Below are 27,056 nucleotides of genomic sequence, written 5' to 3' on the forward strand. Positions count from 1 at the left end.
ACACAGCAGCACAGAACCGCCTGAAAGAGGTAAAGGTACAAATGGAACACCTAGCCTGGACTTTGACCTTCAACTGGACGCAGAACCTCTGACCTTACTTTGACTTCTGCTCCATGTGCCATGCACTGTTTGTTAGTGAGAAGTGTGTGTGTGTGTGTGTGTGTGTGTGTGTGTGTGTGCCTGTCTGTCAGTTTGTGTGTGGGCAGAGCTTCACTTCAGCGACATCGTTTGAGGGCTCAGTGTCACATTGCGCGCGCGCGCACACACACGCACACACACACACACACACACACACACACACACACACACACACACACACACACACACACACACACACACACACACATGCACGCAATGTGTATCACATTTTTATGATCACCCACACTGGGGGTCAGGGATGTAAATCTTTATATAAGTCCCTTCTCTCCCCCCTCCACTTCATCCATCCCCCCCCCCTCCATCCTTCTCTTACGGCTGCTAAAATAACCAATGGTGGATAAAGTACTCTCTTTTCACTTAAGTAAAAGTATCGATACTACAATATAGAAATATCAGCTGTTGCAAGTAAAGTCTGGAATAAAACATTTAGCCTACTTGAGTAAAAGTACTAAAGTATTGGCATCAAAATGTACTTAAAGTACCAAAAGTAGAAAGTATACTCATCATGCAGAATGTCCCATTTCACAAGTTTTCAAATCTAAAAATCTTTTGAAAATAGCCGATGCGTCACATTGTGAGCCTGTAGATCGGCTATTCTCCAATGGCCAAAATGTATATTTCGACAAAATAACTAGTAACTAAAGTTTTAAAATAATTGCAATGGAGAGTAAAAGTACAATATTTGCCTCTGAAACGTTCTGGAGACGAAGTAAAAGTATTGGAAATTGTAAAGTGAAAAGTACTGTACAAATTAACCTCAAAGTACAGCACTTGAGTAAATGTACTTGTCCACCACTGAAAATAACCCAGTGATGTTGAAGCCCAGGCATCCTGCATGGCGTTGCTGGATGGTTAAACTCGCCCATCCTATTTCTGAGTTCTGTTACTGCGCGGCCCGGGGCAGCATCCTGCAGTCCAGCTCTGCTTCCTGTCCGTAATACACACAATCAGCAGCAGGTAAGTCCCTAAAGTCAGAGTCAAAGGTTCTGCTCAGGTTCTGTTCAGAGTCGGGTTCTGCTTGACGTTTCTTCCAGCTAAAAGGGGGAGTTTTTCGTTACCACTGTCGCAAAATTGCTTGGTCTGGGGACAGGTGGTTCTCTGCTCTACGTGTCTAAGTGTCTTGAGACAACGTGTTGTGATTTGACACTTTAATAAAAATTCAATTGAATTGAAGGTTGCTTGACTTATCTATGGGTGTAGAATCGATTATCTGCTGATGCTGTCTCTGACATAGCTATAGTATGTTAACAAAATTGTGTTGTGTTGTAAGTTGGCTGGGTTCATACATATAAGAAATCCTAGAAAGCGCATGAGTTGACTGTCTGCTTGCTACATTGTGGTTGAGGTGTGAAATGTGAAATGTTAGACACCCCTGCATGCCCCTAAATCAAAATGTAAACAAACGTGGGTGGGTCTGCCAAAAGGAAATCTAAACATAGGGTGGAGATTGTTGTGCGATCATAAATACATCAAAGCTAAACATGATTCTGTACTTGTTTTTCTCGCTTTAAAGACACGCTAATTGCTGTCAGTTATTCATACTCTCCCTTAAAGGTATAGTGTAAGACTGTAAGTGATTTCATTTTAGTTAAAATAAGTGTTAGAAAGCTCCATAGTGATAGTACTCATTGCTATAGAGTCTCTATGTCTCTCCAGCTTTTTATTTGAACAGAAAATGCATTTTCAGAAACCGATACCTGAAACATACATGATTTAATAGTGAACATATCTAACTATGTAGAATAGATCAAGGTCAACTAATTATAGGTGGCTAAAGAAATACAATTAAAATATAACACTCTTGCAGCTTCCCTGCATTTGCACTAGTTTATTGTGACGCATTACAAAATAAATACTCTATCTTAATTATAAAAAAATAAATAATTTATAAATCCCACGATTTTTGTAACCCCTTTTTTCACCCATTGTCTTGTCTAATGTAATCGTGGGCGCTACACTGCCAACGGACCTTCAATGCATGAAACATCCAAGCCACTTCTTCTCACCTAACGGGGGCAGTTTCCCCGGTTGGACGTAGACTAGAGCATATAGAGAGTGGAAGGAACATGTTATTCCAACCAGTTCCTTTGCCCTCCATCAGTCTTTAGAGACTGCATTAGATTACTGCATGTTTTTTGTGAGGGTATCTATCTACCCTAGGGGACACACTGGGAGAACATGCAAACTCCAAACAGAAAGGTCCTTTCGCCAACCCCACCTATAGGGTATGGGCACTGATGACGCAGAGGAGAGAAGAACACAGCGCCCACAGTGTCCCCATAGCAGGAATCGAACCCAGGACCTTCTAGCTGTGAGGCGACATGAATACTGTATATTAATAAATGGGTGTTCCTCATCTTTCTTTTCAGAGGAAGGCGATGATGACGATGGTGTATTCCGGGCAGGAGGACCTGGCCAAGCAAAGGATGCTGCAGGCCAGGGCTCTGTGCAAGGAGGTCAGAGGAGGTATATATATTTATTGTTTTACACTTTATTATTATCGTGTCCGGGTAGCTCAGTCAGTAGAGCTCTCGTATGAGTAGCACAGCTTGGGTGCGGCAATTCATGTGGGAAGTACTGGGAGCTGATGGTAGGTGTAGAGTGCTCCACCTCAGATTCCATCTCCCAGGGGTCTAGCGCATTGTAACAGGGACAGACTCCATCTCCCAGGGGTCTATCACATTGTAACAGGGATAGACTCCATCTCCTGCAGGGGTCTAGCGCATTGTAACGGGGTCAGACTCCATCTCCCAGGGGTCTAGCGCATTGTAACGGGGACAGACTCCATCTCCCAGGGGTCTAGTGCATTGTAACAGGGACAGACTCCATCTCCCAGGGGTCTAGTGCATTGTAACAGGGACAGACTCCATCTCCCAGGGGTCTAGCCCAGTGTAACGGGGACAGACGCCTGCGTGTTACCGGCTGATACCGACCTACTTCTTCTTACACTTTATTCATCTGGTTTGGTGACAATAGTAACCCTATTGAAACAGATGAGACACAGGCGGATAAACATGGACATTGAACACACACACACACACACACACACACACACACACACACACACACACACACACACACACACACACACACACATCATCAATGATGTGATACCCAATTATCCTTATAATTTGACATTCATTACAGTGACATTCAGAACTGTCATGGCATGAGTGTCAGATGGAACTAATCAAAGGATGCCTGTAGCAGCGGTTCCCAAACTTTGTAGCTCGAGACCCCAAAAATTAAATGTAGACGTTTGCTCGGGACCCAAACTGATGAAAATAGCAGATCTACAAGCTCACAGCCTCACAAACACGTTGCTTGTTCTTAAACATTTGTTTTGGAATTTCTTAGATTTGGCTTTTATTTCTTCATGCAATTACTGGAAACATTTATTTTGTTTTTAATTCATTCATTGGTTGTTGCCAGCTGAGCTATGAAACCAAGTTCAATAAAAGGTAGCTAAATGTGATCCTCATCACCGCTCCCCGAAGGCTGGCACATGCCCCATAATTCCCAGAACACTTACCATACCGTGTCCTACCGACGACAGAGCGTCATCCGTTCTTACGAGCTATAGCTCCCCCTTCCAAAGGTCCTATTTATATTCCCAGTTACCCATGTAACTCTGGACCACAACAGAACACCCAACACCCTCGGACGTCATCTACTAAATGCTATTTCAAGCTCGTCACTGTGAAATGTATTATGCACATTTCATGATGGCTTTAAAGTTGGGATATCGTTTCGGTTGCTCTCAATTGTTTTGTAAAGCTGTTAAGAGAAGCTTGATAATCTCTGAATGCCAAACAAGAACGTCACTGAAAGTAGAGGGACAAGAAGACTCTATGGGCGGTCATCTTGAGCCATCCTTATCCCTAAATGTATTTGCCTTTTTTTTTTTGCTTTTTGTGAGCTTGTAGAACTATATTAAAGCAATTTTAAAGGCCAATTAGTTTTGGGATAAGGGTTAAGGGGTGGCACAAGATATAGCCATAAGTGTAGAACTGCTTTATTTCCACTAGTCCACATACAAGCAGTCTTGTCGAAACATAATTTAGTGTAACCTGTAGGCTACTAAAGAAAACTGATGGCCCTTCAACCAACCAAGGCAAGGCCACTGGGCAGCGATGACAACGTCCCCACCAGATTCCTCAGAGATGCAGCTGTCTCTATTGCTCCAATAGTAGCCCACAAATATATATCCATCAGTCAGTGTCACGTCCCACAAGATCTCAAGATGGCGAGAGAAATCCCTCTGTATAAAAAAGGAAGCATGGGTGGGACCTGGCAACTATCCATCTCAAAGGTTATTAGAGAGATTAAATTACGAACAAATCAACAGCTAACTCGACGAGCAAAAACTTCTGTTTGTATTCCAATCTGGTTTTCAGAACATCCCACTCCACTGAACTGACACATGCCTACTGCATTTGATTGACTGCATCAAGCGTGAGCTAGACTCTGGCAAAAGGCGTTCGACACTGCAAATCATTACATTTTACTGGGCAAGCTGAAGGTGATTGGTTTTGATAGCGCATCAATAAAATGGATGAAATCCTATCTTGAAGGAAGAGCATCCCCGTCCCTCCCAGTGAACTGCAGGCTTCCCCGAGGAAGCAGACTATGGTGTTATCCTTTCAAGTGTTTGACTGTTGACTGCTGTTTGCAATTCTGTCAAATAAAGTATTCAATCAATCAATCAATCAATCAATCAATCAATCAATCAAACCTTTCCAAATATAACTCAGTGTAGCTGGCTTGGCATTAGAGTATTTCGATCCGTGAGGAAACTGTAGAGTGAATGTCATGCAGTGTAATCTTAGAAGTCAGAGGAAATTAAGTTACCGGTATTAAAATTCTACCGTTCAATATGCTCACTAGTGTCCTTGACACTTTTTCGTGTCAAGGACCCCCAAATTGACACTAATTAGCCCGTGGACACCCATTTGAAAAGGTATGCCATAAGAGAAGAGTGTTACGTCTCTAGCAGTGATTCTCAACCCGTTTAATTTCAAGGACCTCCAAGTTTGACATGCTTGTACAGACCCCCATTTAATGACATTTCTATCTCTGGGACCCCCGATTTATATTGTAAAATCAATGTTAATTTAACTCCTAATGGACCAAATGGACCCTAACTTGTACACTCAGAGTTACAGACCCATAAGGGTCCATTTGGTTCCAAACAATCATTTAGCTGGGGACCCCCTGACCACTGCAGTAGAGAACATCAATGTATGTGTTGTGTTGTATCAGGTAATCTGGACCTCGGGAAGAAGGTCAGTACTCCACGGGACACCATGATGGAGGAGCTGAATCTCCAGTCAAACCGAGGCTCGCGTATGTTCCAGCAGAGACTGAAGAGGGTGGAGCAGTTCACCGTGGAGAACACAGTCAACAACCAGGTAAAACCACATGATAAACCAAACCTTCAGCCATCATCACAGCATCACCATCGCACACACACCCAAACACGTGAACCCGTCCTCCTCCTGATGTGTTGCATATTAGCAGCTTTAAGTGTCCTGTATTGTTTAAGGACCGTGACTGACAGCCAATGAAATACGTTTTACACTGCCGTTTTTGAGCGATGCACACCGCTCCAATGACTGGTCGCGTGTGTCCCTATGTCGCAGGCTATGTCCCCATGTAGTCTGTCTGTTTGGGGTATGAAGTTGAACAGCTGCAATACCACTGGGTGACCTAAAGTGGCACTGTTGAGCACTATAACTATAACAATAAAAGTATAACTAACAATAAAACAGTACCGTACAGTACTGAGTACAGTACAGTAACTATAACAATAAAAGTATAGTTGCACTGCTCAGTTTGCACGGGTGTAATTTTTCTGTCAAAGCCGAGATGAGCTGAACAAAGTGTTTTACTAAACTTATTGCACATCTGCAATGTGTGGAGGATGATGGGTGTATTATTATCATCTTGGTTGAAAGAACAACATCTGAACACAGTGGCAAACACTCAAACACACAATATATCTGACGCCATTATTAAACCCATATAGCATATGGGTTTAATTTCATAGCAGCGGGCATGGAAAATCGGCCATTCATTTTTCCCCAGAGAGATTTACAACGGTTTTATGGTCGTGATTCACCAGGATCCTGGATGGCTTGATTGTATGGCTAATAAAAAAAATGTATATCAATATTTTTTGTAAACATTAATGGTCGAATTTTCAGTGGAACCAGAAAGCCACGCCCACTGCTATGCCCTATACAATAATGTGCTCCCCTCACCTTATGCCCTCTCCCAGGTATTTCCAGAAGCCATTCCGAATCCGTCCCCCCAGTGCATCCCGGTCCCAGAACCACAGGGAGACGGAAGGGAGAACCGAGCGTTCTCCATCCCTGGTAAGCACAGCCTGGTCATGAACCTGCAGAAGTCTGTCGCCAAGAAGGGAAGTCCTCAAACCATCGCTCCAGGTAAACAATCTGTGGTACAAAGAGGGAAGAATTGTACACTGCAAAGCTGATGCTTAATTATTGGCAATGCAAAGCTGATGATTGAGCGTAGTTTTTTTGGCAGAAGTATCAATACTGTGATATAGAAATACGGCCGTTACAAGTAAAATTCTGGAATTCAAAATGTATAGCCTATACTTGAGTACAAAGGTATTGACATCAAAATGTACTGAAAGTACAAAAAGTAGTACTCATTGTGCATAATGTTTGAAAACTTTATGATTTGGTACTTTAAGTACATTTTGATGCCAATATTTTTGTACTCTTTTACAGTACATTTTGAATTCTGGACTTTTACTTGCTTTATTTCTACATGTAAAGTAGAGAAACCCAAAAGCAGAGCCAAACACAGGAACCAAGTTAAGGTATTTATTCACAATAAGTGAATGAAAAGGTAGCATAAAACAAAGACATGAATGCTGAGAAGAGCAGGTGACAGGCAGACAACAAGCAGGCGGATGAACAGGAGAGATGGGTTCTGGAGGAGAGAAGAGCTTGAGTTGCAGGAAACACACAGGAGCAAAACACTAGGAACTAAGACTTGGAATACTACTAAACTATAACGTCACTACTAGGACGTAAATACAGGTTTAGGGACATGCTACTACCATGAAAGGTTGTACAATGATCTGACCATGAGTGAAGTGAAGACCAGGGTTTAAATACTGTCAGGGCTGATGAGTTGATGGCTGGCAGGTGCATCAATTGAGTGCGATGAGGTGACCACAGGCAGGTGTGCCAAGCATAGACTGTAGGTGCCAAGGCTGGAAGCTGGGAGGAAAGCTGACGCCCACACACAGCCACAGTATGGCAACACAGAGCCACATACTGTGACACTACATTGCTGTATTGATACTTATTAAACTAAGACATGGGAGTACTTTTTCCACCACTGTGGGTGACATTCAACTTTTTTTGCCAGGGTATTCTGGCCCACTGAAGCCCACTGACATTCCTCATGAGAAGTTCAACATGACAATCATCCCCAAGTTGTACTGTTCCCCTTGGAAGGAAGCTATGGGAAATGGTGACGAGCTGGTCATGTACAGCCAGCTGCCTGAGCCCCCGCAAATACTTCCTCCTGAAAACTACAGGTGTTTCAACAGGTAACTCCTGAAAACTACAGGTGTTTCAACAGGTAACTCCTGAAAGCTACATGTGTTTTAACAGGTAACTCCTGAAAACTATACAGGTGTTTCAACAGGTATTAGCCCCCGCAAAGACTTCCTCCTGAAAACTATAGGCCTACAGATAAAAAGCAACAACCAAATAAAAATTTGATGCGTTTATTTGACAAATGGTTCTTTTTTGCACCTTGTTGTTTGGTAGGACAGTCACGTTAGAACCGCTCTACTTTAAACTTTATGTATTTTCTCGACAGCTCTGACCATGTGCTTAGCATGTTAGTCACGTGTTGGCCAGGTGACCAGGGGTCATCAACATGCTGGCTTGTGGTAGACATTTTTGTCAAAAAAATGTGGCAAAATGATTGGACAATAATACATACTGTAAGAGCCAATCCTGAATGACAATAAAAGGTCTGTAACTCTTGAAAGTGTAAAAAAATGGAACCAAATGGACCCGTAGTACACTCTCAGAGTCCTTACAAATAAAACATTTGAGAACCACTATAGTACCAAACATATTCTAGAAGAAAACCAGAGACTTGACATTCAGTACTTCAATAAGAACATTATAATGGTCAAATAAATACAGGAACAATTGAGGCCAAGTCTTTGCCACAGACAAATGTGTCTGTGTACGGACATCTTGATGACCCCTGCAGGTGAGCACTGGTAGAAAAACATCCCTCCGCTGATGCCAGTGGTCCGTTTGACGGTTAAAGACACCTGATATCCTGCTATCAGGGCCCTGGCAGGGCGATCCTCGCCACTTACTTTGAAGCTCATTCTGCACAGCTTTTTTTAGAGATCATGCAACTTCAAAAACACAGTGGCACCACGTGACGCACAGCTTCATGTCATCAATCCAAACGCTCTCTTAAAAGTGATTCCTTGGCTCTGTCCCATGTTTCCACTGCCTCCTGTTGGCTCACACCTCCTTGGGTTCTGGTTGTCTGAAAGGCTATTTTAACCCTGGCTCTAGAAAGATGATCCACTGGGGGGGTCTCCCACGTGCCTCTCGGCCCTCTCAAGAAAGATTGTGCACAAAGGGGAATCTTCTTTCCTAGTATGATGACACACAAGGCATTGCGTCACATACATGAGGCGTATGAGATTTGTAAGAGTTAGGGGTGAGGGGTAGAAGAAGGCAAAGAGCATACATAACATAATTAGGTCACTGTCAATCATGCTAGATGCCAGATCGTCAGTAAGAGTATACCTCTCATGGATGGATCCATTTACCCTCTGGAAGAACATTATGACATTACGAAGTCATAATTAAATCTGTGCCTACGCTTGATGGTCAGACAAAAACCATATATGTCAAATAGGAGATTAGCTCACCATACTCTCCAGTGTCCAGTGGGAGTTCATCTGAAGCTTCAGTGGTCAGTCCATCCCATTAACAGGAGCTTAGGTTGAGCCAGATTCATTAGATTTTATGAATGACTGGGTATCAGGTATTGCATAAAAGCTGCCCCCTTTTTAGAGCATAGAGAGCATCTGATACTTTATCACGTTATAAACACTAGAGATGGAGTACTGTATTGGTATCGGCCCTTTTTGGTCATATCGGTATCTGCGAATATGCCAGTCTAACCACAGATCCGACACAGGGGTAAGGGGTTGACACTATGGCAGGTAAATAAAATGGTGGGCCATGTGGAGTTTGCCCAAACTGCAAGTGCATATTTGAGTGAGGAGTCTGCTATTAACAACATGAGATGAAATAAGTAATTTTTATTTTTAATAAATATTATTCTCTGGTATCAGTATTGGTATCGGCTAAGGGCCAATTCATACTCCTATTTTACCGCTGTAGTACCGAAATGATTTCCGATTTCGGCTCGTCAGAAATCTTCAGTAGCACTGAAAAGTCGACTTTAGGACGGTCCCCCTACCCCCCCGAACCTCAAAAGACGTCACATTGTACGCTCGGATCGGGAACGAAAAAAGTGTATCGGGACATCCCTAATAAACACAATCACATTCAAAGTTAAAATAAGATCATTTTAAGTTTGAAACAAGTCTTTTGTCCTCTGGGTCTCAGATCTGCGATGCCGTTTGGGGGTCCGATGGCCAGTAAGAGAGTCAACCCGCCAGTGGTCAACCTGGAGGCTCTGCAGCCCCAACTTCCTCCCGGCATGACCGAGGACCACTTTGCCCAGCGGCCCAGCTTCAACAGAGCACCGAAAGGATGGGGCACGAGCTACTGAACTGTGTCTGAGAGACGGTTTGATCCTCCACCTCGACGTGATCTTTGCCTGACTCCAGGCAACAACAACAAAAAGACTCCATCCTCTTTTCATGTGGTCTTGTCTGAGTGGACACTTTTAAACATGATTTGTAATCAACTGCTACGGTGGGGTCAAATGAAGACATTAGAGACGTCCAACAGCACATTGTCATGGCTGAGTGGACAATCTGGAAGAACCAATAAATACCATGCATCACTGAGACCTTAAATAACCTCTGATGTCTCCCTCTCCAACAGAGTTAATTCAGGGGTGCCAACATTGGACTGTGAGAATCCAGGATAATCTTTTTGGGGGGTGCGGACTCCCCAAACAGGGTTTCTGGCTCTGGGGTTCCTCCCCCAGAAACAAGAGTAGCTGTAATTTCCTGTGTTCTGGTGAATTTGGGGGTTTTGCTACTTTTATCAGGCTTGCTTTACTACTACTAGCATTGGGAAATGATGGGCTAATTCAGCAATTAAAATGCAAGACGTTGGGCTACAGAAATTGATTTGATTTCTGATTGATTTCTTGAATTAATTATTTAAGTGAAAATCTCTGTATGATTGCATGCACTGCCCAGACCCATCAAGCAGGGGATCTGGGGATCCTCCAGAAACTTGAACATACTGTAGATGCAAGTTCCTGTGGTCTGGTGAATTTTGATACCAAATCCAGGAGCAAGCCAGGAGATGTGGTGAGAATCTAGGAGTGTTGGCAGCCCCGAGTTAATTACGTCCTAATTCTACAATAAATGGTGGCGCTTCTAGTAGAACATAGTGCACCATCTGCTTCATGTCATTGTTAAGTATGTGTCTAGTTATACTATGCAGAATTAGATACATCTGTTGGTTGCTTGATCACAATGTTTTGATTGACCACTAATGCCAACAATGTCATGATTAGACAGCATATTGTAGATAGATTGGACAGGTTGGACTTTGATGTTTATCTGGTATCCGAATGTAGTTACTTTTTAGCACTTTGTATTCTATACTTACTGATTTTGCACTTAAGATGTTAAGATGTATAACTTGTCTGGATAGTGTCTGCTAGTAAAGTGATTGTCTTACTAGTCACCATATCTCAATGGAACGGTAGGGCCTGCTCCAATCACTGGATGTGCTAGTTGCAGTATTGTATTAACATACTCTACCATACAGAGTAATTAAAACCTTTTATTCGTTCAAATAAGTATTGGATTGTAGCTTCTCACAAGCTCATACCGTCAGATCTCTCTGCATTATACTTGCATCTCGATCCGAGACTCTGTTCATAGTTTGTAGTAAAATACATGATTTATAAATATGAAGTGGTATAATGTATGACAAGATGGGAGTTTTAATGACTAAACAAAATTGACATTATACAAAGAAAAAACTTACAATAAAAGCAAACAGCCTTTGGTGGAATATTAACATCATTTAAAAAAAAAAGTGTAATTGTAAATCAATGTCTTAAAAGGATTCCTGGCTAATAAGACAAATACAAAAACATTATAGCCTCTAGAACTAAAATTCCTTAAATATGTTATTTCTTTCATAAATAGAGAATCTTTCAGGAACTTATGCTGTCAACAGGTTGATGTCATGACTGTCCATGTGTGGTCCAGCCCTATGGAATATATGGAATGCACATGCTAATAAAACTAATTTAAAATATTGATTTGATTCTCATATTAACCTTAGGACGTATCAAGTTGTTTTTTTATTAGCATATGCATTCCATAGGGCTAGACCATATGGGCATATGACATCAACTTCACTATTGAGTGAAAGAAATTAAATATTTAAGGTGTTTTTATTTTAGTTGTAGAGAGTAAGTATAATGTTTTAACTATGGCATATTTGACTTATTAGCCAGGGATCCTTTTAACATAATCGCACAACGACAAACACGTTCTATCTAAACTAAAGTATGCACTGTCTCGTCTTGGTGAAGAATTTACAATGGCACCAACTATGGGAGGCCGTTCTAAAACCCATAGGAATCATCTTAATTGAACGCCTGACCACATGAAACCAGACAGTGGACATATGGTCTGGGTATGTTAGGCTGAGTTACGGGCCATCGTCTGTTTCCAGATATAGCTGGTGCTTGTTCGGTCCTTTCTGCACACAGCAGGAACAAGTAGCACAGATCTAATTTAACCTTTTCAAACGACAATTGTGTTTGCTTATGCAATGCATTTCTATCAAATATATATCATGGGTTTTCAACCCCATCCACAACTCAAGACTGAATTGAGGAACGGCACCTCACTTTGACATGGGTGAGGCCAAGAAGTACAGGAATGACATCTAACATCACAGTGTGTAATTTGACCCTTGCCACTAGTCGCCATGTCGTTGGCCATGTGAGGCGTGCGCGCCCATGCGCTGGGGGTCCTGGGAGGGGTAGTGGATGTGACCGGGAGGTCTCAGACCCATGGGAGGAGGCATAGGGGGGGCCATTGGACCCATGTGGTGGAACATCGGAGGGCCGAAACCTGTGAGGTGATACAAAGAGATTGAGATTGTTGTACTTTTGATAAAGCAGTCAAACTTTACAAGCCAAAAGATGAACACGTCGTCGGCTCTACCTTAACTGAATTCCAAACACATGTAGATAAAGCGGGGTGTTGCACGCTTATACGACACACCAAAGGTCCGACATGGGGAAATCACCCATCGCTACAGACATGCGTTGGTCCGACATGCGTTAGGTTGTGCTTGTGGTTAGGGTTAGGTTGTCTGTCGGACTGTTAGTATGTCAAAACTAAAGCCTGTACTCAGACAGACGGGTCAATTATCCTTACTGGGAATGTTTATTCCAAAGAAATGGGACAAAACCTTCAAAAGGTATTTTACAATGAATAATTCATGCAGAGCGAGGGGGGCTGGACATGTGAAAGTTATTAAATCCTATAAGTGTACCAACCAGGAGGAGGGGGGTTGATCCCAGGGGGAGGGGGCAGAGCGATGTTCAGGATCTGAGGAGAGGTTCCAGGGTCAAGGTTGAAGTAGTTGGTAGGAGTCTCTTCATCCATAGCTGGTGGTGGAGGTAGAGCTGTGGAAGAAGCAGAGAACATAAGGGGATAAATAGTGTGTAAAGTCGGTACCTAAAGTGCCAATAGCTACTAAACCCTTATGAATGATTGAGACCTGGAACACCTATTCGTTGTTATACCTTTCGGTCCGGGAACACCTGTGTAACATGTTGCTATAGCAAAAAGCATATTTGTGGGTTATATTTAATTAAAAACCGTAGGTCAGAATTTTGAAGGAATTTTTGTAGAGAGAAAAGCACAACGATATTTAACAAATATATTTAAAATCTATGTCCTATCTTGGTTTCCGTTTATGGCAAATTTTCATGGTTCAAGATTCTTCTGCATCGTTTATATTTATTCACCAGGGCCAATGCACATTGGTGGCATGTAACTATTTAAGGCATCCGTTTGTGATAATAAGCAAACTATGTAGACACCAAATGGCAACATGACTGTTTAAATCATTCCATGATTCAGTCAAACTCATGCATAGCACCGCCGACCCACTGACATACATGAGCCGGTCGGTCACGGTGCACTCACCTCCAGGCAGTCCAGGAACCGGGTCAAGTCTGGTGCCCATTTCACTGACCCCTTCCTTAATGGCTTCCTTGCCCCTCGCTGCCTGAGACCTAGACAGATAAAATGAGAAAATAAGCAGCGACACTGCAGCGAGTCCAACACTTTATATATAGAGAGGGTATGCACATGCTTAAAGTAAGTGGCAAATTGAGTGGCAAAGTTGGGTTTAATGTCGTTTAACACTTTGAGGGCTTTAAATTATTTAATCCATGGTTCCACCACGCTTAATACGCTAAATTAAATGTGTTTAATTCGTCGTTTTTTAATAATTAAAAAGAGCGGATTTGTCGCGGACCTGGTGACGAGGCCGTCGCGTTATGACGAAACCGGAAATCAAGCCATGCTTTGGCTGCTAGGGCTTCTGGGGAAATGAGCTCAATGCAAGTGAACGGGGGGACTATTCTTTCGCAGATTTTTGTGAATCAAAGCTGCAAATGGCGTATGCTCCAAAGGTAATAGATCGATCCCTGCAGCGTTGGATATTGGATTAAATAGCGGGGGACACGGGTTATGCAGTAGAACTGTTCTGTTCCGTTTGGATCTATGGGACTTTTCCGTTTGGATTTATGGGCTGTCAAGGCCAGAAAGTATTTGTTTGTCACTCTGTAGTCCCGCATAACATCCGGGTACAATGATGATGCCACGTGCGCATACCCATATATGGATGTCACATTTGACAGGCAGTGTATGACATGCAATAGAGCGGGCCTGAGGCGGCGGGGAGGTTAGATTCCACCGCCAACAACAAGCAACGTTCATAAATGTAGCGCGGTCAGTCACTCACCTGCCCCATTTGACCGTGAGCCTCCGGCCATTGATGATGAGCTTGTTGAAGGACTTCTCCGCAGCGCTCTCAGCAGCCTGTCGCGTGGCAAACTGGATGAAAGCACACTGCTGTCTCTGGACTATGGTGATGGTGCGGATCTCCCCAAACTGGTAGAAATGGTTCCTGTAAAACAGCAATGAAATCAAATGTCATACCCATTTTCACAATCAAATGTTATACCCATTTTCACCCCAGCGGTGGGGGAAGTACCATGATGCCCAGGTCGTGAAAGTGACGGGTATGAATCATTTTCCATAATATCACATTCCAACTCATTCATTCTTTAGCCGAGCTTATCAACCTTGGGCAGTGTTTTAATTCTACTCCCAACTACCTTTTTATAATTCTTCGCACGGCCATGTCTCTGGATAGAAATCACACAACACTGTTAGCTGGCCAGCTTAACAAAACAAACAGATGATTGTAGCATTGAGTTACTATAGCAACACCACAGGCCTGTTCACACCGACAGTAATAGGCTGTCGGCCCCTCAGTGCCACGTTAGAATATATTATGATTCAAATCTATGAGCGATTGAATTCTGTTATGGGCATGAAAAGATGTGACGGTTGTCAAAAGGAACATACTTGAGGTCTGCGTCTGTAACGGTGTCTCCCAGCCCCCCGATGTAGAGGGTGCTGATGGTCTTGTCCTCTGGTGGGTCCAAACGAGGCATCGTGGAGGCTCTCTTCAGCAGCTTGTCAGCCACCGGGTCGTTGATGCCATAATAACGGTCCTTGATGTTCTGGTCAGCCAGCGGATCGTCTGGATCTGTGGGCTTCTCGTGCCTGTATGAAGGAGTTTGTGCAAAAGAGAAACCAACGCCCATAGGAATCATCTTAATTGAACGCCTGACCACATGAACCAGACAGTGGACGTATGGTCTGGGTATGTTTAGCTGAGTTACGGGCCATCGTCTGTTTCCAGATATAGCTTTTGCTTGTTCGGTCCCTTCTGCACACAGCAGGAACAAGTAGCACAGATCTAATTTAACCTTTTCAAACGGCAATTGTGTTTGCCGCTCTACATAGACACGTTGTGAGGGGGGGAGGTTTAGGGATAAGGGTTAACCCATTTAGGCCTGACCTCAAAATAAAAATAAAATCTTCTAAATCCTCCACTTTTCTGAAATAAATATTTTCACGATTTTTCAAAAATAGCAGACCTACAAGCTCGTAGTGCGCCACTCGGTGGCGCGCTCCTCGGCTCCTTACTGCCTGCACCAATCACTCCCACTTTTCACAGACATTGACCATATTAATATGGAGGGCGTAACGAAGCCCTTTTTTCGATTTCACACATTAATGATTAATAATGAATTGATTAGTGAATAAAAAATGCGAAAACGCACCCAGGGTAAGGGCTAGTACATACAATTCTGGGTGTTCCTCGACCGAATGTTTGAGCACCACTAACATAGAAATATGGGATTTTCAGGAAACTGCTAGGATTTTAGAATCAGCCTCAGGTCTTGATGGCTTAAAATCACCCACCTGTAGGGGCACTCCTCTCCTCTCTTGCACTCTCCCTTCACCCAGAACGAGCAGATGTGTGGCCGGTTCCTCTTGTAGTAGGGCGTGGTGCGGGCCAGTTTCAACAACATGTCACTGGAGCTGGGCGCCTTGCCCAGCAGACCCACCGGCCTCGTCCCGTCAGAGCCCGCTATCTGAGAAACACAAAATGACGAGCTTTAGGTGGGATATTATGAAAAGCATATGAGATATAACTGTGTAGCCCGTCAGATTGTTGACTAAAACAATGGAAAAAATGTTCCGTCAACTACCTTTTTTTCACGGAGGAACACTGAATAAAATAAAAACTGAGCTATGATGACTAAAACTATGACTAAATATATTGAAAATTCCGTCAAATAAAACCAGACTAAAATGTTAGGGAGGTACTAGTGGAGAAGAGATCCAGTCTACGAGTCATTTTATGCTTTGTTGCATGCTGAAAATAGCACAATGCTGCGACGCGTTGTGAGCTTGTAAATCAGCATGCAACCAAGTCTAAAATCAGCCATCAAGGCCTGCCAAAAACACATTTTAGTCTAAATCAACTGTAGATTTAGTCGACTAACACTAGAGAACACTAAAGAATTTCAGATGACTCAAATGTGACTAAAACGAAATTGTATTAAAAAGACTAATGACTCAAACTAAATCAAAACGTGCTAGACACATACCTCCCTCTCCATGTTCTGTGTGTAGTACTCCTTGTTCACGTCCGACTTGGGAACATCGTCCTTGACGTTGAGCCCAGTGTCTCGCACCTGGATGGGTAAACCTACGGTACCACAAAATGGTTGAAAGGGCTTTTCGGTTATCAGCGTCCACATTACAATAGATTGCCCAGCCACACATTTTTTCCAATGAATAACCTCCTGAACCCATTTTGGGCGGGAACCCCTTTTGGTGTTTAAACATGTTATAATTTAGCTATTGAAAAATAGCAGATCTACAAGCTCATAGTCTGCTACAAGCTACGAGCTTGTAGGTCTGCTATTTTTTGAAAAATCGAAGAACGACTGACAAAGAAACATAGCCTTTTCAGAAAACTGTCATTTTCAAACAGACGTTTTTAGAATCTGATCCTAGGTCAAAATGGGTTAACCCAATTTCCAGGCCTGGCCTATATAACAATCATTCAGCTCAATAATGAGTCTCTTACTCATATGTGCAATGCCCAAAGACAGGCAGTGTAGCAAGTAGCAACAATAATAAAGCATAGAATAAAGAATGCTATAATTCCATTCCACATTTTGTGCCAGATGATTTTCTACACACCACCTATCCTAGGGCAAAGGTAGGATCACGCTGCAGCACGTTGTGAGCTATTTGTCGTCACGTACTGGTACACACATTAGGCAGCGATCACGCTGCCCATTTGGCGAATAACGACTTACATATTTTGTGTAATGTTATACATGTTTTGGAACGTTTTTTATTAACAAAATCAATAGCCAAATTCTAAAATTCAAAATAATTTTAGGAGTTTCTTGAGCATGGGAACCCTGAAACATGCAAGGACAGGACCAGTGTTGTTTTGGTCATAGCCTGAGCCATAGAGTATAGACAGAGTTACGCATACTCCGTTCACTTCATGGGGCTTCAGTCCAATGGCGGCACCATTCTACATAGACTTCTATTGGGTTGTCCCTAATTGAAGGCTTCAAATAGGGACACCCGGAAGTTTACGGAATGCATTGGAGTCTATGGGCTCGCACGAGTACATGAACCACGTGACCAGGCACGTGACACACCAGAAACCTTGAGGCTCTTTTCTGCCCCCTCAATATCGCGACTCTTCTATTAGATGGCACAGAATCCCGCGACTATTTATACACCCGTAACATTTATATCACGACACTACGTCGGCGCAAGAGACTCACCATATTCCAGGTCAAGCAAGCATGTCTGGCAGACATTCTTCATCTTACTGCAGGTCTGGCAAACCTCCGTCTTCTTGAAGCGCATGCGAGTTCCAGGACACCAGCGGAATACGGTGAACGGACGAGCACATATCTGGGGGGGGGGGGGGGGGAAGACAACGGCAAAATAATTACATCGAAAAAACACCATCTTTACTGTTATTCAAGCTCATTTATGGCACTGAACTGTAGCAACATACCTTGCATTCTTTCCCATACTTCTCCTTGGTCTGTGGAAAAACATAAAATCTAAATTAGCGAACCCTTATTCAGAATAATGTACTTTAATGAAAAATAGAACAGCGATTTGAAAGAAATAAAGGTTGATGCTTATTTACCATACGGATGTAAGGATTTTCTCCTAAACATGTCTGGCACAGAATAGGAAAGTCCTGAAAAGGGAAGAAATAAAGTCACTCTCTAAACACGTCAACATTCAGTGCTCAACAAGAACTTTTTGTGGCACATTACCTTTAGTAAACAGAAAATACATCAGGTGTGACACCAATTAGATTCATTCATACATTTATCAATATATTCTTTTCGGCTCTTTTTATTTCTTTCATCAACACTTACAATTTCACTTGTTTATCCAGTTTAATATGTATGAGTTATCTATCACAATTGGACAATAGGACTCCTATCTTGCCATCTGTTGGCAGATGCAATTTCAGTCCCAGTTCTGAATCCGACTGGAACGTTGCCATCTTCTATTCCACACACCTCATCAGACACCAGCGGAGGCCTAAATATAATCGCCTCTTTGGCAGGGGGAGCTGTGATTGCAAAGCTGGTCTAGGGTTTCAGAGTGAACAGTTGAACACCCAAAATGTCTTGCTCAAAACAAATATTAACGGAAGATCCGTATCACATTACTCAACTTACAGCAAATAGCACGTTGTACGGCTGTGCCGTTGTAAATAAGCCAATAGAAACCCTATAGGTGGCTTGTTTGTGGAAGCTTCTACATATTCTTTCCTGCCTTGATCTCCTACCCCCCCCCCCCCCTCCGCCCTCTTCTTCCCTTTCTTTGTTTTCTTGGAAAAATAACACGATGGGAACTATGCACAAAAACGAATTTCACACTTTTTTTTAACTTGTAAAACTGATATGTGTGAGAATAAGGATGATTCTGATGTTAGGCTCCATCAAGTTAGTTCCTTCAAATTTGTCCCATGCAGAAACATACTGGACTAGTGGGTTTGTCTTTTTTTTTGAAGAGTACTGGTAAATGGTGTATTTATATAGTGTTTATGCAAAGCACTTTACATAGATTACATTCACCCATTCACACACCGATGCTGGAGGAAACCAAGCTGCAAGGCACCAACCTGCACATCAGGCGCAGTTAGGGGTTCAGTGTCTTGCTCTAGGACACTTCGACAGGGGGAACCCGGGATCGAACTGGGAACCTCACGGTTTTCCCCATCCTGTTGTTCTACCGGCTACTCTACCCCTGAGCCAATGCCGTACTACTGCATCAAATAAACTCCCAAGTTCACAGGAATCATATAGATTTCAGCCGTAAATTGAATCAATCTTGAATGACATGTCATCAATACTTCAGTCACCAGTATGTATGCCCTGAAGTCATGACCCATCATCAGCTTGAAGCAGGACCGACGTTAATCACAATGTTTGGCTACTGGCTGTTCGTTTAACTGCCAATTGCTGGCAAAGGCAATCTTTAATATCAATGTTTCGGATTGTTTCCTTTCCATAGCAACTCAATTAAAATGTATGCATTATTTGTTCTACGGCATGAAAGTTGAAACATAATGTATGACGTACTGTATTGCCATGCTTTTTGTTCTTGTAATGTAAATCGCTCTGGATTAAGAGCGTCTGCTAAATGCCTAAATTGTATAATAAAAGTAACCCCTTTGCAGTGTTTTTCCCTTTCCAATCATTTCTCTTTTATCCTGCACATGCCTACATTTATAATGGATGTGCATATTCTAATTCATGACTTGATTGTTACAGTGGTTCTCAACTGGGTAAATGGTAAAATGGTGCATTTATATAGCACCTTTATCCAAGGCGCTTTATATAGAGATTGTGCATTACATTCACCCATTCACACACATTCATACCACGATGGCGGCGGAAACCATGCAAGAAATTAGGGGTTCAGTGTCTTGCTCAAGGACACTTCGACAGTAACTCTGGGGGAGCCCGGGTTCGAACTGGCAACCCTGAGGTTACCATCCAGCCACTCTAACCCCGAGCCACCGCCGCTGGGGGTCCCGGGGATAGCCGGGCGGGACCAGGCCTGTACTATACCCAGCTAAATTATTAAGATACAGTTCATTATTACATAAACTGTTCAACATACAAGAATGATCCGAGTTTTCCACACAATCTACAGTACTGTACACAGTAAATGTATCCTAGACCAAATAACAAGATCATATCATGTCTCAAAGTTAAAATGTTTTGATTCTTGTGGAGGAAAATCGAGATTCACATTTGGGCAATAATCGTGCAGGACTAATAAGACTCTACTACAACTACTGAGTCCTGGTTTCGCCGGTTCAACAATCGGCTAGCTCTGGCAACTACTGGCTAGCTAGCTAGCCACAGTAAACTCAGGTCGCATTGTCAGGTTATCCGACTCTATTGACAGACTTGGACCCGAAGCATCATATTTTTTTGTCTTTGCCTAAATAACATCAGTTATTTTCCATTACACGCACAAACAATCTAACTAATAACTCACTCCGGCCTACTTCAATCAACATTAACAACCCACGCTTCCGCTAGCCGTAGCTAATGCTACTCCGGCTAACGAAAACATAACAGTAAAGAAAGCGTAAACCCAACCAGCTAGTAATTATCGTTTTTTTAGTTAGTCTATTATTAATCTTAACGGACACGTTGGACTCTATGTTGTAATTTAATTTTACAGTTGAAACATACCGCGTCTTCCCAGTTCTGTCTGTTGTATGTGTTAGCTCCCAGGGACGTCGCCATTTTGACAAAAAGTGTGTGTGTGTAATTCTTTTTGGTCCACTCCTCCTCTCAAGAGATCAACCCAAAATGCATCGCGGCGGAGACTCACGAGCTGCAAGGAAGGAAGTCACGTTTCACCGTTAGATGTCGCTGTAGCCTGTTGGGGGGATAATTCACTTATTTATTGACAGAAATAATATATAAAATCAGGACCAAAGCTAGAAAAATAAATAGCTTAAAAATAGAAAATAAATAAATACAAATAAAATAATTGTTTTCAAAGCATTATTATAGTATTTTTAACTGATCCATTGATTTATTGATTGATTGATTGATTGATTGATTGATTGATTGATTGAAATATTTATTAACAGTTTGCAGAATTACAGTACATTTCAAGCACAAACTCAATACAAAGACTGTTAACTGTGAGTGGACGACCCAATTAAGCATTACACTTGTTTACAAGAGGGTCCACCATGTTCAATTCATCAAAACATTTAGAGACGTACAAATAGACACTTCTATAATAGTCAAAGAACAGAACAGGAATTCATCATAAAGGAAGCAAAAATGGAAAATAAACATATACAGTGAGGGGAAAAGGGGGGGGGGGATTCAGATTTTACGGGGGCCAGTTTCGAATTGCAGCCGTCTGTAGGTGCCCATACCAAACTATACAAACAAATCTGTCAAAACCAGAAAAGTCTGTTATTATAATATTGCCTAAATACTCTAGATGTGGTTTGGATGTGTCAGAGTCAGACAGCAGATGTTTGTCACATTTGGGCTACACCACAGATTTTGGATGACTAGACCAGTGCCGCCTATATACTATTCATGTCAAAAAGACAGTCGAATTCATACAGCATGTAGGTTTTGGCTGTCAGACAGACAGCCCATGTTTTATTTTCATCAAAAGGGATCTAATAAAGCAACTATAGGGAGCAGTGTGTGTGTGTGTGTGTGTGTGTGTGTGTGTGTGTGTGTGTGTGTGTGTGTGTGTGTGTGTGTGCACTGCTGCTTGCTTCAGTTCAGCCTTCTTGCTTTCATGCATGCCACTACTGTGTGGTGGCCTGCCCTGAGTCCACTTACAGTTTAACGATCCACCTGTTCATGGAATCTTTGCTGTGGAAAACACTAATTAGTGGGGTGACGGTGACGGGTGTTTGGGATTACGGATCAGTAGTAATGGCAGCATAAGCCCCTGATGTTTATTTAAGGGTTGAGATGAGACGTCGTTGTTGTTGCATCTGACTGAGATTAGTAGATCCAGCCAGGCCTGAGCTGTCATTTGATGTTTTAAAGCTAGCTGGAACAAAACTATAATATGCTATGAATGATGCTCATGGCCTCATGCTGCTATCTGTTGTTTGAGAGGAAAACTTTCTACGTTGCTTTGATGTCAAATGAAAGAAAACGAGAACTGTGTTTTGTTTTCAAGGGCCCAAACGTTCTGTTGTTCTGTCCAAATGTATTTCTTTCTTCTGTCATTCAATGGTGGATTTGTAAGCCTACATTTCGTCCATTTTTTGGGGGGAAGATTGAGATAGGACTATACTGGTATTTTTTAAAGTCCCACACTGTTCTGCACACTAGTGCATGGGGTCAATGCCTTTGCGTGTGTGTGTGTGTGTGTGTGTGTGTGTGTGTGTGTGTGTGTGTGTGTGTGTGTGTGTGTGTGTGTGTGTGCGTGTGTGTGTGTGTGTGTGTGTGTGTGTGTGTGTGTGCGTGTGTGTGTGTGTGTGTGTGTGTGTGTGTGTGTGTGTGCGTGCGCGCGTTTGTGTGTGGGGGCCCTGTGGGCCTATTGTAGCACTATTCTTCTGAGGGCCAAATGTCCAGTAGAATTTGAGAAATCGACATTATGAGGACAATTTCCCTGTCCTCTTAAGAAAAATGGGTGTTTTATGGTTAAAAACGATTCTTAGAATTAGGTTTACAATTAGGACGATATTCAGGTTGCGCATGCACCGGTGTGTCATGCACCAAAAATAGAAGCTTGGCCTAGGGTTAAAAATGTAATTCATCCTAAATGTTGATGTCCTCAAGTATAGTAATATGATCCTGAGCGAGGCCAGTGTGTGTGTGTGTGTGTGTGTGTGTGTGTGTGTGTGTGTGTGTGTGTGTGTGTGTGTGTGTGCGCACGTGTGCACATCTGTGCGTGCGTGCATTCAGTGCAGTTTTTATATCTGCTCATCAGATGACATCACATATTGATCTAATTCTCCAATGGCTACACTAGTGCATTAAAAATATGTCCGCATCATCTAAGTCAGGCCATCTCCTCTCTCTGTGTGTGTGTGTGTGTGTGTGTGTGTGTGTGTGTGTGAGCGAGCATCAAAGTCAGACTATGGCCTCTTCTTCAGTTTCATGAGTCCTACATGTGTGACCCCATCTCCCCATCCGGTGGGGGAAAGTAACTATACCGGTAAGTACATTTACTTAGTACAATTTTGAGGTATTTTTACTTTACCAATATTAACCACTATACATCTCGGATCCAAATATTGTACTTTTACTCCACTACATGCATTTGAAAACTTTATTACTTTGCAGATTTCAAATATTATTACAAAACATACATTAAGCACTTCAGTTCAGCCCAATATGCATTTTATCCATTTGAAACTATACAATCTGCTTTTTTCAAAAGGTTTTTATACCTCTGACAACTCTGCACAATGAGTACTTTCTACTTTTGGTACTTTAAGTACATCCCGATTCCAATACTTCTGTACTTTTACTCAAGTACATATTGAATTCTGTACATTTAGCTTACTTGTAATAGAGACGAGTAGTATATCAAAGTACTTTTGCCACCACTGCCTGCCCCCCATCACCATGTGATCTGGACGCTCTTTTTGAAGGACAGCTTTGTCCTGCAGGTTTAGCCCCTATAATCAAAATCACCAACCTCATGCATGCGGCATGTGTCACAAGGTCAGAGGATGTATCGGGCACTTCACTTTGACTTTGTGTAACAGCAGCTGCTCCAAAACTTTGAGACTTTTGTGGTAATATTATGTGGCCCATATACGGGAAGAGCGCTTTTACTGTATATTCTTTCTGTGCATTTTAATTCACTCATGTATATTCATCTACCTACGATGAATAAATAAATAAATATTAAAATGCAGGTTAAGGGTGACTAATCAGCCAAGCTGGCAGATAGACCCTGACGAAGACCTTTTGGTCGAAACGCGTATGTCCTGTTATTTATTTGCCTTGCTCATCATCAAATAAACTATTACATTTTTCACCAAAGACGGAGTGCCTTGGATTCTTTTCTTTTCAAGTCTGCAATTTACACTTTGACAAGCAGTACAACTTGGAGGAAGGATACCTTTTGTCCATTCAAATGCAGTTATCAGAGTTAGTCTGGTATAGCAGCATACAGTATAAGTCCTACACTCCTATACCAGGCTGGCAGGCTCTGAATCTTCAGTATAGTAGTGTGTACACATTGTTTATTGCACATTGCACATTGAACATTAGTTTATTTTTTTGTTTTGAGTAGGCCAAAATTGTTTTAAATAATCAGAAAATGTTTCTGTGCTGTTGCTTCTAATTATGCACCAACCTCACCAGATAAACTAATTATATATTATATATAATGGGTATCCATTCATCTTTTTATGGTTTAATTAATTCATATTGTTTTGTAACAGTGTTGTACTTGAATGATTATACAACGGTTACAAATAATTATTTTAAATTATTGTAATCTACTCTGATATAAATGCTGTGCCTCCATTGTAACTTAATGGATGCAATGATGCTAAAAGGATATAAACATAAATTGTGGTCCTATTCAGTCTATTTATGCAGGTGTATACATTATACAACATAATAACAATAATTATGTATAATACATGAGCCGTGGTTTACTAGTATGGTTTTATTGCCATAATGATAATAATAATAATTTTCAGACAACAAATATATTGTGATAGCGCCCCCTACTGATCCGTATAAGTCACTGCCTGTAGCTGCAGAAAGAGAGACGGTCCGCTGTGTGTGTGTGCCGCGTCCAGTCTACTGGATGGGAGAGAAAAGCAACACGACGAAATGAATCAAGGATCCACGTAAAACCAACCTTCGTTGTCGTGATTTTTGCAGCCCATCTAGAGAAGGTTAGTGCTTTGATATCGTCCATTATGATGTGCGTGTGGTTTAACATGAAGACGACAGGGAGCAACCTCTCTCTGTGTCTGTGTGTGTGTCAGCCAGGCCGCCGGGGCTGCCTGTGTGTGTGTCTGGCGCAGACGGGGGAGAGAATGCGGCCTGACTGGGTGACTAGTGTTCTGGATCTAAAATCCAATCCAGGGAGAAATAGTTGGATCTCAGTGCGGGGCTGGTGGAGCTGCAATGGTGGCAGTCAGACCAGACCGAGACGACTGTTGAATCGGGTCTGGTGGCTCCCAAGTTTTCACCCTCGTTTAACGTAATATCTTAACTCGTATCTGTTGGTTTTTGTGATCTAAATGTCTGAATTCCTTTATGTGGAGGAAAACCCCGTGATGCAGGCTGGCGGATACAAACAAGAAGAAAGTGTAACTTGTCTTTTGTAACTTCGTAACCGCCGAGGTGTCTGTCTATTCAATTGCATTGTCTGACGCTTGTGTGTGTCGCGTTTGCGTGTAATATTTTGGGGCAACGTTTTACTACGATTCGAAACAAATTGTTGTGGTCTTTGTCGCTGTGACGATAAGTTAAAGATACAAATGGACGACAGAAATAGGGCCGATTCTTTGGGGGGAAACTCACGAAAAGCCATTATAGACTGTGTTGTCTAATCTAATAACCATCCACATGATGGTGATTGAAATGATTAGCAGAGGAATGCACCGATAGATAGCCTACTCTTTATGTGATCACATTAATTTGATATACCGTACTCAGACTAATTATCAAATTTATCAATCAAACATTGCAGACAGTATGTGATAAAAAATAAATCACGTTATGTCGCCATGTAAACATTTCTTAGGCTGGCGGTCAATTTGCATATATCAATAGGCCTAGTATGCATAAATGCTTGAGTGATAATCTTATGAATAAAACAGTTGTCTCAACTCTGAAAAACGTTGATTGCTGAAGATTTGGTAAGGAATCTGTCTATAAGCTATAGTTCCAACATTGGAGAAAGGACAGTTGGATGCTTTGGCTATAAACCATAAGACATGCATGCATGCCCCGTTGAATTGGTTAACTGTCTGACTCTATATTGTTTGATCTTGTGTAATGCATCAGTGATAAGATTACGGTATGTTTCATATGTCTGTTGCCGTATGCTAGGCTATTTTATTTGTTATTCTCCATGGTGCTTTATACTAGAGTAAATTGGCCTCTCCACAGAGAAAGTGTAATCTATTAAATCCTGTAAACATTTGACTCCCCTCAATGGGAACTTGGGAAGAGGGAGTCCAGACCTGCCTGAAATCTACTGCCTCAGGGTGTGCATGGAGGCCTATATGAGTAAGAGATTAGCGAAAAGAGAGTGACTCACACACACTGTTCTGCAAAGTGGAAATTACTTTCCTTGCATTTTAGTCTTTAGCTTCACAAAGCATTCTTGCTCTCTTTGCTCCTGAAACTCCTCCAGTCAAGTGTCATGGGAATCCTATTTGACCCGGGCCAATGATGCTTGATACTGTGAACTCCCTGATAAACTGCCTCTTGTTATTGTCAGATCATTGGGTGTTTTTGGTGTTTGTTTTTAGTCCAGTTGCCTTGTGTGAACAGTTAAAGCACACCCTCCTTTTTAGAACGATGATACCAATCTTGTGCGTAAAGGGGAACATTTGAATATTTCCAAAATTATGTCAAAACCCACGTCAAAACTGTTCCTGTGTGTGTGGGGGGAGGCCGTGTGTAGGCCTGTCACAAAGAAGCAAAATTATATCGTTTTCTCTAGTTGGGGTAAATTGCAGAGTCACTGGGAGTGAATATCGGCCGATCACTGATCGGTGGCCGATTGATCGGACGGAGCATCTCTACTTATTTTATATTTTATTTTAAATTGTCTCCGTCATATATTTCTTTGTGGAATGTTATGTTCCCCCTGTGTTCTGTTTAGTCATCGTTATAGTGACTGTTCTGATTGTTTGCCAACAACAACACTGATCTACTGCTTTAAGTTTAAGAAGGGTGTGCAGCATTGCTGCCAGCCAGCCACCATTTGATTGTATATCAGCATAATTTTTCTTCAATGTGCCTTCAGAGTGTGA

The 27,056-nt window shown here is 42.1% G+C and overlaps 3 protein-coding genes across 5 annotated transcripts in view; 2 read left to right on the forward strand and 1 right to left on the reverse strand.

The window, feature by feature from the left end:
• Positions 1-985: 985 nt before the first annotated feature.
• LOC308322761 (myozenin-2-like) lies at positions 986-10,516 on the forward strand. Its single transcript, XM_080774176.1, has 6 exons — positions 986-1,116; positions 2,529-2,625; positions 5,422-5,570; positions 6,440-6,608; positions 7,570-7,753; positions 9,822-10,516. The coding sequence occupies exons 2-6, from the start codon at positions 2,538-2,540 to the stop codon at positions 9,985-9,987; spliced, it is 756 nt and encodes a 251-aa protein (XP_080630302.1). The 5' UTR covers positions 986-1,116; positions 2,529-2,537; the 3' UTR covers positions 9,988-10,516.
• Positions 10,517-11,323: 807 nt separating this feature from the next.
• On the reverse strand, positions 11,324-20,883 carry rbm22 (RNA binding motif protein 22). The gene is made up of 11 exons (XM_080774175.1): positions 20,794-20,883; positions 18,213-18,266; positions 18,075-18,104; positions 17,836-17,968; positions 16,630-16,730; positions 15,938-16,110; positions 15,032-15,232; positions 14,403-14,567; positions 13,580-13,668; positions 12,925-13,053; positions 11,324-12,493 (listed from the first exon to the last, which is right to left on the reverse strand). The coding sequence occupies exons 1-11, from the start codon at positions 20,845-20,847 to the stop codon at positions 12,339-12,341; spliced, it is 1,284 nt and encodes a 427-aa protein (XP_080630301.1). The 5' UTR covers positions 20,848-20,883; the 3' UTR covers positions 11,324-12,338.
• Positions 20,884-24,824: 3,941 nt separating this feature from the next.
• The window catches only part of ndst1b (N-deacetylase/N-sulfotransferase (heparan glucosaminyl) 1b), an 81,896-nt gene continuing 79,664 nt past the window's right edge, over positions 24,825-27,056 (forward strand). For 2 of the 3 annotated variants that reach the window (XM_080773636.1, XM_080773637.1), the window contains exon 1: positions 24,845-24,959. The gene's annotated coding sequence lies outside the window, so the exon portion shown is untranslated. Of the gene's footprint in view, positions 24,960-27,056 lie in introns of all 3 variants that reach the window. The other variant, XM_080773635.1, reaches the window with a different exon arrangement.

Source organism: Protomyctophum bolini, assembly GCF_963924005.1.
Source record: "Protomyctophum bolini genome assembly, chromosome: 10".
Lineage (NCBI taxonomy): Eukaryota > Metazoa > Chordata > Actinopteri > Myctophiformes > Myctophidae > Protomyctophum > Protomyctophum bolini.